At 59.5% G+C, this 13746-nt stretch overlaps 1 protein-coding gene across 1 annotated transcript in view; it reads left to right on the plus strand.

Annotated features, from left to right (window-relative positions):
- The window catches only part of LOC133355876 (junctophilin-2-like), a 61629-nt gene extending 48451 nt beyond the window's left edge, over nt 1-13178 (plus strand). The window contains exons 7-9 of the mRNA XM_061573289.1: nt 498-2161; nt 10465-10551; nt 12183-13178. Coding sequence (XP_061429273.1) covers nt 498-2161; nt 10465-10545 — 1745 coding nt within the window. The 3' untranslated portion in view covers nt 10546-10551; nt 12183-13178. The remainder of the gene's footprint in view (nt 1-497; nt 2162-10464; nt 10552-12182) is intronic.
- The last annotated feature ends 568 nt before the right edge of the window (nt 13179-13746 follow it).

Below are 13746 nucleotides of genomic sequence, written 5' to 3' on the forward strand. Positions count from 1 at the left end.
ACTCTACACATAGATACCAATAGACTCTATACGTACAGACCCATAGACTCTACACATAGATACCAATAGACTCTATACGTACAGACCCATAGACTCTACACATAGATACCAATAGACTCTATACGTACAGACCCATAGACTCTACACATAGATACCAATAGACTCTATACGTACAGACCCATGGACTCTACACATTGAGACCCGTAGACTCTATACGTACAGACCCATGGACTCTACACATAGATACCAATAGACTCTATACATACAGACACATGGACTCTACACATTGAGACCCGTAGATTCACATCGAGAATAAAGTGTTCGATTGGGATGTCACTCGCGCACACACCCAGCGGTAACATCGCCCGCTCCTGCGAAAACCCTGGCAGCATCCTCCTTTCAAAGACCAACCCTCTAGACTCGGCGAGGCTCGCGTGGGTAAACAAGCGGAACAACAACAACAACAACCCCCGTCTCCCCGTCACCCCACCCCCCAGGCCTCGAGTACCAGCGGCAGAAGTCGGCGCGCGAGGCCGCAGGCGAGGAGCACAAGTACCGCGGCTCCGATGAGCCCATCGACCGCTACAGCCCCGAGCTCTACCACGGCGGCGGCGACGGTGGCGGCGGGGGCGGCACGGCCCGCTCCACCCCGCGCTCCTCCAGCCCTCCACCGAGCCCCGGCGGTGGCGGCGGCGGCGGTGGCGGCGGCGGCGGGCTGCAGCTCCGCGGGGGGAACCCGGCGCCGTTCGTCACGCAGTCGAGCCCCGAGCTGCGGCACTGCGGCGCCGCGGCCGTGCCGCCGGCAGCGGTGACGGCAGGCGCCGCGGGCGACGGCCAACGCGGCCGTGGAGCGGCGAGGAACAACGGGGAGACGGGAGTCGGCGCCGATCGGGCGGACCGCCGCGGCGCCGCGGATGCGCCGGCGGACGAGCGGAAGCGGCGCGCCGGCGGTGACATCGGCGTAGAGGTCACGCCGCCGCCGCCGGGCGACGGCGTGACCTCTACAGCGGCGGGGGTCGCGACCCCTAACCCGGCGAGCGGGAGCCGCCACTCGAGCAGCTACGAGCTGCAGATGCGGCCGCTGGAGCCGGTGGCGGGGGGGGCGGCGGCGGCGGCCACGGGGGCGACCGCGGCGCGGAGGACCGAGAGGGACGGGAACTATCCAGCAGCGGAGGAGGAGGAGGAGGAAGGTGGCGAGCAGCCGCAGAGGCAGTATCAGCAGCAGGAGCAGCAGCAGCACGAGTCGGCGGACTACATCTCGTACTACCACGACTACCCGGTGAACACGCGCGTGTCCATCATCAGCGACGGCGCCTTCGACTTCGTGCCCGCGACGCCGACGCTGTCGCCGGCCGAGAAGGCGTTCTTCGATCGCGGCGACGTGCCGAAGGAGGAGGAGGAGGAGGAGGAGAGGGAGGAGGAGGACGAGGAGGTGGAGCTGCTGCTGCTGCGGCAGACGGAGGACGCGACGGTGGCAGCGGAGGTTCAGACGAGGGAGAAGAAGAAGAAGAAGAAAGAGGTGGAGGAGGAGGAGGAGCGTGACACTGAAGCCGGTTTTGACGACGGACGAGTGCCCGGAGGAAAGAAGCGCGTGGCGTCAGGAGAGCATGGGGCGGAGGCGGAGGAGGAGGCGGAGGAGGAGGATTGGGAAGTCCTGGAAGAGGAGGAGGGGGAGGAGGAAGGAGAGGAAGAGAAGGAGGACGTCGGGCGACTGAAACGGGAGCGCCGGGGGCAGACGAGTGGCGACGGAGGGGACGCGGCGGGGGGCATCACATCGGAGCGGGAGTTTGACGATGAGCCGCAGTTCCGGTTCACGTTCCCGGAACCGGCACGTCCGGCCCATTCGGGGCCTTCGCGGCGCAGAGCCGAGGAGTCCCCCGAGGCGTCGCGCCGGCCGCCCGCTCGGCAAGACCCGGAGCCGGAGTCGCCGCCGGCACGATCGCGGGAATCGAAACCGCGGCCGGAGTCGCCGGCGGCGAGGCCCCGCGGGGCGTCGCCGCGTGACCACGCCGCGGAGGAGGAGAAGGAGGAGGAGGAGGAGACGGAGCGGGAGGAGGCCAAGGAGGGGCCCCAGCGGAGGAAGAGGCCGCCGGTGTCCAAGGCGGCGAAACCGAAAGTGGAGGTCATCGAGGAGGTCATCCGCGTGCGAGACAGAACACCGGTGAGTGGCGGTGGCGGTGGTGGTGGTGGTGGCGGTGGCGGTGGCGGTGGCGGCGGTGGCGGCGGTGGTGGCGGTGGTGGTGGTGGTAGTGATGGTGGCGGTGGTGGCTGTGGTGGTCGTGGAAAAGTAACGGAGAAACGGGAGCACAGAGCAAGAAGAGAGAGAGAGAGGGAGAAGGCTGCTGTGTCAGGGCCTCCACGCTGCTGCTGCTGCTGCACGGAGGAGCAGCGTCTGTTTTCACAGTGGGCGGGAAGAAGGGTTCGGAGTGGGGGGTGGCCACAACAGAAGCCACGTGATGTACAGGAGCCTTGAGCTGGTTTAGACAGACACAGTTCTATAGATGAGAGGGGGGAGGCATTCAGAGTGAGGGCGGCCACAGCAGAAAGTGGCGTGCGACTCGCGGGAGACTTGAGCTCATTTTGAGAGAGGGATGACGACGACAAAAGGTCAAAGGTCAGTGTCCCAAAAAAATACATCAGCCCCCCCCCCCCATCACCTAAACTCTCTCTTGCCAAGCGCTTACGACAACAGCCTTTCTCGATTCAAGAGACGCATCCGTGACGACTTCGACAACAGTGCTGTCCGTTGGCGGCCGGGCGCGTGTGTGTCCATCGACTTGCAATCGTGGCGAAGGAGGTTTGGGTGGGGGGTGGCGGTGGGGGGGGTCACGGGGCGGGTCGCGGCGCAACGCCCACGGCGCGACCTGCCGCCGATCCGACCACCGCTAAAGATGTGGAGAGAGGTGGAGAGAGCGAGAGGGGAGGATATTAATATTAATGTTTGTAAAAAAAAAAATTATCGCTGAAGCCAGCAGGGTTTTACGTGTCGGCGGTCGCGCCGCCGCCGCCGCCGACTCGGCGCTTTTCGTCTGGCACCGGCGTGCGCCAGTCGGTAAACGGGCACCCCGGCCACACCGCGACGGTGCCGTGAATCCCCAACGGTCCGTGGCACCGCGAGCTTTGCCGCACGGGGGACTCGCCACGTTCGATTCGATCGCCCGGCGTGGCAGTTGGAACGAGGGGCACCGCCTGCTGCTAACACTGCCGCCACTACCAAAAAAACAAAGACAAATAGCCCCCCCCCCCCCCGTGTAGCCTTAACAGACTGTTGGGGCAAGTGCTGTTAGCGAGCAGCACCTATGAAGGCCGGTACGGCACACGATGGGGTGGGTGGCCATCACTCCGCCTGGCTGCTTTTGTCTCCCCAGTGGCGATGTTTACGCACCGCACCGCACCGGGTTCTCATTTGATGCTGAGTAGACCTAGGGGAAGGCCCAGGACCGGTTCGGATAATCGTTGCCGGTGCTACCACCACCACCACCGCCGCCACCCCCGCCAAACACCAAGGTCCCCCGTGGTGTCATTATGACCCGTTCACGGCTTCGATTTCCAGAGGGCCACCCTGGTTAATACCGCGGTGGTGCGGTATTAGCTGTCGTCAATAATAATGATGATGATCACACCGCCGCGGCGAACGTTCCATAATCCCGTGACGTCGTTCGGCAAACTGTAGGCCACCGCGTGCCGTCGGCTTCGACGGTCCAAGTTTGCCGGATTTGGAAGATTTACGCCGAGAATCACTCGGTTGGGGGAATCTCACGCTCAAGCACGCGGCAACACTCGCCGCCCGCCAGCAGTTGATAGATCATGGCTGACGACGACGACGAGGAAAGTAGCAAGAGACGATGGGAGGGAATTTCCCCGCCATCGTCTTTTCCCGGACCCAAAGCGTTCCCCAGCCTCGCTCGGTCCAAGGTATCGGTCACCCTAAATATTTGTTGAAAACACCCGCGTTTGGTCACGTGTGTGAGTGCACTTGAATTGAGCGTATACGCAGACTGTTGGGGCAAGTGCCGTTAGCGAGCAGCACCTGTGAAGGCCGGCACGGCGCACCAGGGGGTAAGGGTGGCCAGCACCACGCCCGGCCGCCTTTGTCTCCCCACTGCTGTTGTTCGCACACTGCGCCACATGCGCACGCACACGCGTGTACTCACACACGCGCACGCCTGCAACCGTGTAACCCGGGTCGCCCTTGCAAAAGAGGCCATGTTGCTGCGTATCCCTCCACGGGGTGGCGTCATCTCCTGGTTAAATAAAGAAGACGGACTGCCTGACATACACAAAGATCCCCCGCATAGCCTCAACAGACTTTTGGGGAAAGTGCGGTTAGCGAGCAGCACCGATGAAGGCCGGCACTGTGGCACACACGAGGGTCGTGGGTGGACAACACCACGCCCGGTCGCCTTTGTCTCCCCAGTCGCGACGTTTACACACCGCACCAGGTACTCATTTGAGGCTGAGTCGACCCAGGGGAGGCCCAGAACCTGTTCAGATAATCGTCACCGGTGTTGGTGGCCGTGAGCGGGAATCGAACTCGGGCCGCCGAGTTCGTAGCGGAGAGCGCTAACTGTTGCGCCGCCGTTCCCCACAAACCATGTACACAAAGACAAAGATCCCCCCCCATATAGCCTTGACAGCCCCTTGGGGTAAGTGCAGTTAGCGAGCACCTATTTGCACGCACGCACACGCTCGCTCACGCTCGTCCACTGCTCTCGGCAGTCGTTTTATTTTGGTCGCGAGTGCTTACGCGTGCACAAGATCTCGGAGCGCCACTTTAAATGTGGAGGTCAAATTTCCGCTTATTTATGGATCCTTGCGAATGTGGGACAACTGCCGCTTGCGGTGGCGGCGGGCGAGGGAGGAGGAGCGAGAGAGAGATGTGTGGGGGGGGGGGGGGGCGGAGAGAGAGAGCGAGAGAGAGTAGATAGGTGGCGAGAAGGGGGAAAAAAACGACGAAACGAGTGAAAAATACTCAAGGTCAGGAGGTCACCGGGAGATCGCCGAGAGTTTAAAGCCGTCGTCAACGAAGAAATCCGCAGGGTCAGGAGGTCGACGAGAGGTCAAAGCCGTGGCCAGCGGAAAAATACGCAGGGTCAAGAGGTCGACGAGAGGTCAAAGGCCATCGCCAGCGGAAAAATACGCAGGGTCAGGAGGTCGACGAGAGGTCAAAGGCCGTGGCCAGCGGATAAATACGCAGGGTCAAGAGGTCGACGAGAGGTCAAAGGCCGTCGCCAGCGGAAAAATACACAGGGTCAGGAGGTCGACGAGAGGTCAAAGGCCGTCGCCAGTGGAAAAATCCGCAGGGTCAGGAGGTCGACGCAGGTCAAAGGCCGTCGCCGGAAATTCCCACAACGCAAAAAATGGCGTCACGAGCCATGGCGCCGTTGCGCTTCTTCACGGACGGGCGCAGTCGGCGGTGGTTGCAGAGCAAGAAGGGGGGGGGGGGGTTGCGATGTTGCCGCCGTTGCCAAACGTCCGCAGTGAGGGGGGTGGTGGGGGGGTGCCGGTGCTGATGTGGTTTTTTTTGTTGCCAAATTCGGTCATTTTGCGGTGATTTTGTTTTTTCAAATCCGGACCGTGACGCCCGGCACACGAGCTCGTAGCAAGGCTGCTTTTCAGATCTTTCACGTCCACTGCAAGTCAGGCGGTGCACGGTGTTTACAGTTCAATCGCCCCGCAGTATGAACTAAAAAAAACTATTCTTATTTTAACCGGGGAAGGCCCACTCAGCTACAGAGCTCTTTTTCAGAAGAGGCCCTGCCGCAAATGATAGCCCAACGAGAAGCGGCTTATCAACATCACGTGGAAATTTATAGAAGCCAGATCCTCTAAATGTTACCACGGGGTGAAAGAGACATGCAAACTGCAAATATACAGCAGGCGCCAGGGTCGGATCAAACCCACGACCTCCTGTATACCTCCAAGGTCCGGTTTTACTATCTCATCGCCAGTGAATCTGTGGGTGAGTGGGCGACTGAGTAGAATCGGTAGGTGAATGGATGGGTGAGTAAATGAGTGGGTTAGTGAGTCGGTGGGTGGGTGGGTAGGTGAGTAACTATTTAAGTGTGTAAGTAGATAAGTGAGTAGGTGTGTGTGTATGTGAGTAGATAAGTCAGTAGGTGTGTGTGTGTGAGTGGATGAGTCGGCGGGGGAGTGAGTGGGTTCGTAAGTGAAGATGTAGGTGTGAGTCGGTAGGTTAGTGAGGTGAGTAATTTGCTTAGTGGGTGACTATGCAGTTTGGTAGTTGCATGAAAGGGTGAGAGAGTAGGTGAGTGTAGTGGTTGGCGCGCTGCGCTACGAACCCGGCGACCCGAGTTCGATTCCCGCTCGCGGCCAACACCAGTGATAGCGATTATCTGAACCGGTCCTGGGCCTCCCTTAGGTCCAGTATCTGGTGCGGAGTGTAAACGTCGCTACTGGGGAGACAAAGGCGGCCGGGTGTGGTGGTGTCCAATCACACCCCTCGTGTGCCATGCCGGCCTTGATAGGTGCTCACTAACAGCACTTGCCCCAACAGTCTGTTCAGGCGAGTGAAGAGGTGGTTGTGCGAACGAGTGGGTGGGTGAGTGTGTGAATAGCGAGTGGGTGGGTGGGTGGGCGAGTGTGTGAATAGCGAGTGGGTGGGCGAGTGTATGAATAGCGAGTGGGTGGGTGGGTGGGCGAGTGTGTGAATAGCGAGTGGGTGGGCGAGTGTATGAATAGCGAGTGGGTGGGTGGGTGGGCGAGTGTGTGAATAGCGAGTGGGTGGGCGAGTGTATGAATAGCGAGTGGGTGGGTGGGTGGGCGAGTGTGTGAATAGCGAGTGGGTGGGCGAGTGTGTGAATAGCGAGTGGGTGGGTGAGTGTGTGAATAGCGAGTGTGTGAATAGCGAGTGGGTGGGCGAGTGTGTTAATAGCAGGTGGGTGGGTTAGCGAGTGGGTGGGTGGGTTAGCGAGTGGGTGGGCGTGTGTGTGAATAGTGAGTGGGTGGGTGGGTGAGTGTTTGAATAGCGGGTGGGTGGGTTAGTGAGTGGGTGGGCGAGTGTGTGAATAGCGGGTGGCTGGGTGGGTTAACGAGTGGGTGGGTGAGTGTGTGAATCGCGAGTGGGTGAGTAGGTTAACGAGTGGGTGGGCGAGTGTGTGAATAGCGAGTGGGTGGGCGAGTGGGTGGGTGGGTTAGCGAGTGGGTGGGTGAGTGTGTGAATAGCGAGTGGGTGGGTGGGTTAGTGAGTGGGTGGGCGAGTGTATGAATAGCGAGTGGGTGGGTGGGTGGGCGAGTGTGTGAATAGCGAGTGGGTGGGCGAGTGTGTGAATAGCGAGTGGGTGGGTGAGTGTGTGAATAGCGAGTGGGTGGGCGAGTGTGTGAATAGCGAGTGGGTGGGCGAGTGTGTGAATAGCGAGTGGGTGGGTGAGTGTGTGAATAGCGAGTGTGTGAATAGCGAGTGGGTGGGCGAGTGTGTTAATAGCAGGTGGGTGGGTTAGCGAGTGGGTGGGTGGGTTAGCGAGTGGGTGGGCGTGTGTGTGAATAGTGAGTGGGTGGGTGGGTGAGTGTTTGAATAGCGGGTGGGTGGGTTAGTGAGTGGGTGGGCGAGTGTGTGAATAGCGGGTGGCTGGGTGGGTTAACGAGTGGGTGGGTGAGTGTGTGAATCGCGAGTGGGTGAGTAGGTTAACGAGTGGGTGGGCGAGTGTGTGAATAGCGAGTGGGTGGGCGAGTGGGTGGGTGGGTTAGCGAGTGGGTGGGTGAGTGTGTGAATAGCGAGTGGGTGGGTGGGTTAGTGAGTGGGTGGGCGAGTGTATGAATAGCGAGTGGGTGGGTGGGTGGGCGAGTGTGTGAATAGCGAGTGGGTGGGCGAGTGTGTGAATAGCGAGTGGGTGGGTGAGTGTGTGAATAGCGAGTGGGTGGGCGAGTGTGTGAATAGCGAGTGGGTGGGCGAGTGTGTGAATAGCGAGTGGGTGGGTGAGTGTGTGAATAGCGAGTGTGTGAATAGCGAGTGGGTGGGCGAGTGTGTTAATAGCAGGTGGGTGGGTTAGCGAGTGGGTGGGTGGGTTAGCGAGTGGGTGGGCGTGTGTGTGAATAGTGAGTGGGTGGGTGGGTGAGTGTGTGAATAGCGGGTGGCTGGGTGGGTTAACGAGTGGGTGGGTGAGTGTGTGAATCGCGAGTGGGTGAGTAGGTTAACGAGTGGGTGGGCGAGTGTGTGAATAGCGAGTGGGTGGGCGAGTGGGTGGGTGGGTTAGCGAGTGGGTGGGTGAGTGTGTGAATAGCGAGTGGGTGGGTGGGTTAGTGAGTGGGTGGGTGAGTGTGTGAATGGCGAGTGGGTGGGTGGGTTAGTGAGTGGGTGGGCGAGTGTGTGAATAGCGAGTGGCTGGGTGGGTTGTCGAGTTGGTTCATGAGTCGCTTCCCTCCTCCCCTTCCCTTGGCTCGCTCCCTCCCGCTCTCCGTAATATTGCCGAGATGTTCGTTCCCAGACGTTCGATCCGCGACGGGCACATTTCGCGTGTCCCGTCGTCGCCATCGTCGTCGTCGTAGTCGGCGGCGGTGTTGTTGCCGCCGCCGTTTCTCGCCGGGTTGTTTTTTTTTTTCATTCTTTTTTATTAACGCTGTCTCCCAGCTGTCTCCCCTCCCGGTCGCGTTGCTTCAGCAAATTCTCGACCCCTTCCCTCAATCCATGCCCATGCGCTCCTCGAGTTTCACACGGACCACCAACACATGTATCGAAAGGGCTGCCGCTGCTGCCGCTGCTGCCGCTGCTGCCGCTGCTGCCGCTGCTGCCGCTGCTGCCGCTGCTGCCGCTGCTGCCGCTGCTGCCGCTGCTGCCGCTGCTGCCGCTGCTGCTTCTGCTGGCCCCACAGTGGCACGCTGCTGGACTCGCAATCCGGAGGTCGTCGGTTGAATGCGACCTCCCCAGCGTGGCGCTTGAAATGATGTTGGGTGGAGGCTGGGGGTGTACAATAGGGCGCCGCAGTTAACTACCTCGCCTGGTATGCAGGTGGTCGTGGGTTCGATCCAGACCCTGACACCTGCTGTTGTATATTTGGAGTTTGTGTGTCTCTTTCTCATCATCGTCACGGTAGCTAGGATATGTTAACTACCTCGCCTGGTATACAGGAGGTCGTGGGTTTGATCCCGACCTTGACGCCTGCTGTACATTTGGAGTTGGCGTGTCTCTCTCTCATCATCGTCACGGTGGCTAGGAGATGTGAACTACCACGCCTGGTATGCGGGAGGTTCGTGGGTTCGATCCCGACCCTGACGCCTGCTGCTGTATATTTGGATTTCGCGTTACTCGCTTATTTTTTAGAAGCGACCTGGCTAAGGGCAAGTTGCAGCTCCACCGAGGTGGCTTACCATCGCGTGGAAATTCCCAGCGGCCCGAATACACTCAAACACGCGATGTTGACTCTAAATGCAGAGGGGGAGCAAAACGAAGGACGCCGGAAAACAACCACGGGGATAGAGAGAGACACGCAGATGGCAAATATACAGCAGCAGCAGGCGTCAGGGTCGGGATCGATCCCACGACCTCCCGTATACCGAGCGAGGTAGTTAACATCTCACAACTGCAGTGCCCCTGTTCTGCTCGTGCCGCATAGGGTCAGCTTCCAGCAGGAGGTCCCCTAGTGCTGTGGACGCCGCGCTCCGAGACGCTGCGTCATGGGTGCGGTGTGATTGCAAGTTGTGTTGTGCAGCGTTAATGCCTGTCTGTGTGTGTCTCCCCCATGTGTCCGTGCGTCTCTCTGTGTCTCCGTGTGTCTCCGTGTGTCTCCGTGTGTCTCCGTGTGTGTTCTGTGTGTCCGTGGCTCTGCGCGTCTGTGTCTCCGTGCGACTCCGTGTGTCTCCGCGTGTCTGTGTCAACATGTGTCTGTATCTCCACGTCTCTGTGTCAACATGTGTCTCTGCGTGTCTGTCTCCGTGCAACATCGTGTGTCTCTGTGTCTCTGTCTGCCTCCGTGTGTCTGTGTCTCTCTCTGCCTCCGTGCGTCTGTGTCTCCGTGCGACTCCGTGTGTCTCCACGTGTCTGTATCTCCACGTCTCTGTGTCAACATGTGTCTCTGCGTGTCTGTCTCCGTGCAACATCGTGTGTCTCTGTCTGCCTCCGTGTGTCTCTGTGTCTCTGTCCGTCTTCGCGTGTCTGTGTCAACATGTGTCTGTATCTCCACGTCTCTGTGTCAACATGTGTCTCTGCGTGTCTGTCTCCGTGCAACATCGTGTGTCTCTGTGTCTCTGTCTGCCTCCGTGTGTCTGTGTCTCTCTCTGCCTCCGTGCGTCTGTGTCTCCGTGCGACTCCGTGTGTCTCCACGTGTCTGTATCTCCACGTCTCTGTGTCAACATGTGTCTCTGCGTGTCTGTCTCCGTGCAACATCGTGTGTCTCTGTCTGCCTCCGTGTGTCTCTGTGTCTCTGTCCGTCTCCGCGTGTCTGTGCCTCTGCGTGTCCCCGCGTGTCCGTCCCCTTGTCTCTGCCTCCTCGTGTCTCCCTTGCACTTCAGGAGCAGAAGGCCGTCCTGACGTCCATGCTGGTGCTACTTTTCATCGGCCTCTCCGTTCTCTTCGCTCACGTCTTCAGCTGAAGAGCGGTGAGCTGCAGCCGCTACCGCCGCTGCTGCTATTTCTGCTGCAGAAACTGCTGCTCTTTCTGCTGCTGTTGCTGCGGCTGCTGCAACTGTTGCTACTTCTGCTGCCGCTGCTGCTCCTTCTGCAGCTGCTGCCGCTGCTTATGCCGCTGCTTCTGCATCTGCTGCTACTTCTGCTGCCGCTGCTGCTGTTGCTGCAGCTGCTGCAGCTGTTGCTGCTGTTGCTACTTCTGCTGCAGCTGCTGCCGCTGCTGCTGCAGCTCCTACTGCAGCTGCTGCTACTTCTGCTGCTGCTGCTGCCCGCCTCCTTGATCTGCATACTATCGAGGCTACTGAAATTGACGACATCTTGACATCGTCACCACCGCATCGTTATCACCGTCGGCCCAGTAGTGCAGCACGGCTCTGACGGGGCGATTTTTAGGTTTGCAACCCAACTGAAAGCCCCACCGCCCCCCCCCCCTCTCAGCACTCTTGAGCAAATCGTGGGACGTCATCATAATTAAGACTCTATATTTATTCATACTGGGGGGAATCCGATGAGCTGTGAAGCTCTTTTTCACCGATGTCCGGTCGTGATGATAATGTAGTATGCGCGGCGTTGGCGCTGTCGGAGGAAGGCACCGCTGAGTTTCGCAGACACTGCCCGGCGGTAGATTCACAGATGTGGGCAGTGATGATGCTGCTGCTGATGCTGCTGAGTGGTTTTCAAGGTAAATGTTTCAGCATTGGGGATGTTTGGCCAACGCCGGCTACGTTGCGAGTGAGCGTGTTTAGCTACGGGCGGGAAATGGGGGAACCCAGACGTAGACCCACGCAGAAGCGGGGAGAGAATTTACAAACTCCGCTCAGTCACACGCTCACACACTCACGCTCGCACACTCTCACACTCATCCCTGCAGAAGCGGGGAGAGAATTTACAAACTCCGTTCAGTCACACACTCACGCTCGCACACTCTCACACTCTCACACTCATCCCTGCAGAAGCAGGGAGAGAATATACAAACTCCGTTAAGTCACACACTCACACACTCACGCTCGCACACTCTCACACTCATCCCTGCAGAAGTAGGGGGAGACTATACAAACTCCGCTCAGTCACACACTCACACACTCACACGCTCGCACACTCTCACACTCATCCCTGCAGAAGCGGGGAGAGAATTTACAAACTCCGCTCAGTCACACACTCACACACTCACACACTCTCACACTCTCACACTCATCCCTGCAGAAGCGGGGAGAGAATTTACAAACTCCGCTCAGTCACACGCTCACACACTCACGCTCGCACACTCTCACACCCACCCTGCAGAAACGGGGAGAGAATTTACAAACTCCGCTCAGTCACACACTCACACACTCTCACACTCATCCCTGCAGAAGCAGGGGGAGAATATCGCTCAGTCACACACTCACACACTCACGCTCGCACACTCTCACACTCATCTCTGCAGAAGCAGGGGGAGAATATTCAAACTCCACTCAATCACAAACTCCACTCAATCCCACACTCATCCAATAACAATACTCTACAGCACGACGGACAGACAGGTAGAGACAGATCCGTTCTCTCACACCTTGTCCCCCCCCCCCCTGTCTGTCTCTTGTCCCCGTTCCGTGACGCTTCACAGAGAGGCCACGGGAGATGGCACGGCAGGGGAGGAGGAGGGAGGGTGGGGGGGGGGTGATCCGACGCACGGAAGGGGGGCGAGAAGATTTTGTTGTTGTTGTCGTCGTCGTCACGAGCTGCCGTTGCTTTGAAGATGAAACGAAGGAGTTGAAAACGCCACGACCATCGGTCTGAGAGGGGTGGCGGTGGGGGCTGGAAGTGGCGGGTGACGGCCAATTGGGGTCACTCGCCGCCAGAGACTCCGCACCGAAGTTAACAAAATCAGAACTCTTCCATTTCGCACCGACGACGGTGGGGGGGGGGGGGGGGGCGCCTTTTTGACGATGGCGCCGCGCGACCTTCGACCCCCGCGCCGTTGCCCGGCCCGGCCCGGCATGCGGAACGCGAGCCCGACGAGACCGCGCGGGTCTCGCGGACGGACAAGCAGATGGACAGACGGACGGGGAGATGAACAGACAGACGGACAGACGGACGGGGAGATGAACAGACAGACGGACAGACGGACGGGGAGATGAACAGATAGACGGACAGACGGACGGGGAGATGAACAGACGGATGGACGGACACGGGCGCGCGCAGGCGGTCGCGTCACGCGCGCAGCTGTGCGCCGTAAACGTTGCGCACCCATTGGGCGAACGTTGCAGCGTCGCGCAGACGGACGGACGGACAAGCAGGTGGACGGGCAGAGAGATGAGAGGAGCGGACGAATGGGCAGACGAGACACAGGCGAAGCAGTTGAGCGGACAGACGAGCGGGGGATATTCGTGATGAAGGGGTTGGTTTTTTTGGGGGGGTTTAGACAAGCAGGCGGACAGATAAGCAAGCGAGCAGACACGCAGACAGACACGTAGACAGACACGCAGACAGACACGCAGACAGACAGACACAAGCATGTTGCAGTATTTCGCTTCGCCGAAGGCTGAGCTTGTAATTGTTCTGTGACACAACAAAATATATGATGAACCTGAATGCCTGATTTTTATTATTTTATCGATTAGCGGGGGGGGGGGGGGGGGGTTTGTGGGGGTCGTTGGTGGTGGGGGGGGACTACTGGGGGGAGTTGAGCGAAGAGCAACGGGTGGGTGGGGGGGGTAGGGTGGGGGGTAGGGTGAGTGGGGGGGTAGGGTGGAGGGCGGGTAGGGTGGAGTGGGGGGTAGGGTGGGTGGGTGGCGGCCTTTGATAATTTCCAATACCGGGAAGACACGAGTGGACGTTGGAGCCAAACGAAGCAAAAAAATTGAATCGCCGTCTCGCGAATCTCCACGCCCTGCCGGCGGTGGCGGCAAACCGGGCACCGCGGCACGGGGAGAAGAAACGGATTGTTCGGCAAGTGATTTGGTTAAGGTGGTGGTGCGGCTGTGGCAGGCGGTGACGGTGCGGTGAAGGTGGTTGCGTGGCTGCGGCAGGCGGTGATGGTGCGGTGACGGTGCGGTGAAGGTGGTTGCATAGCTGCGGCAGGCGGGGAGCTGTATCGGTGACGGTTCGGTGAAGGTGGGGGAGCGGCTATGGCAGGTGGTGATGGTGCAGTGACGGTGCGGTGAAGGTGGTTGCATAGCTGCGGCAGG

This window comes from Lethenteron reissneri, chromosome 52 (genome assembly GCF_015708825.2).
Source record: "Lethenteron reissneri isolate LAM-NWPU_2019-01 chromosome 52, ASM1570882v1, whole genome shotgun sequence".
NCBI classification, from domain to species: Eukaryota; Metazoa; Chordata; class Hyperoartia; order Petromyzontiformes; family Petromyzontidae; genus Lethenteron; species Lethenteron reissneri.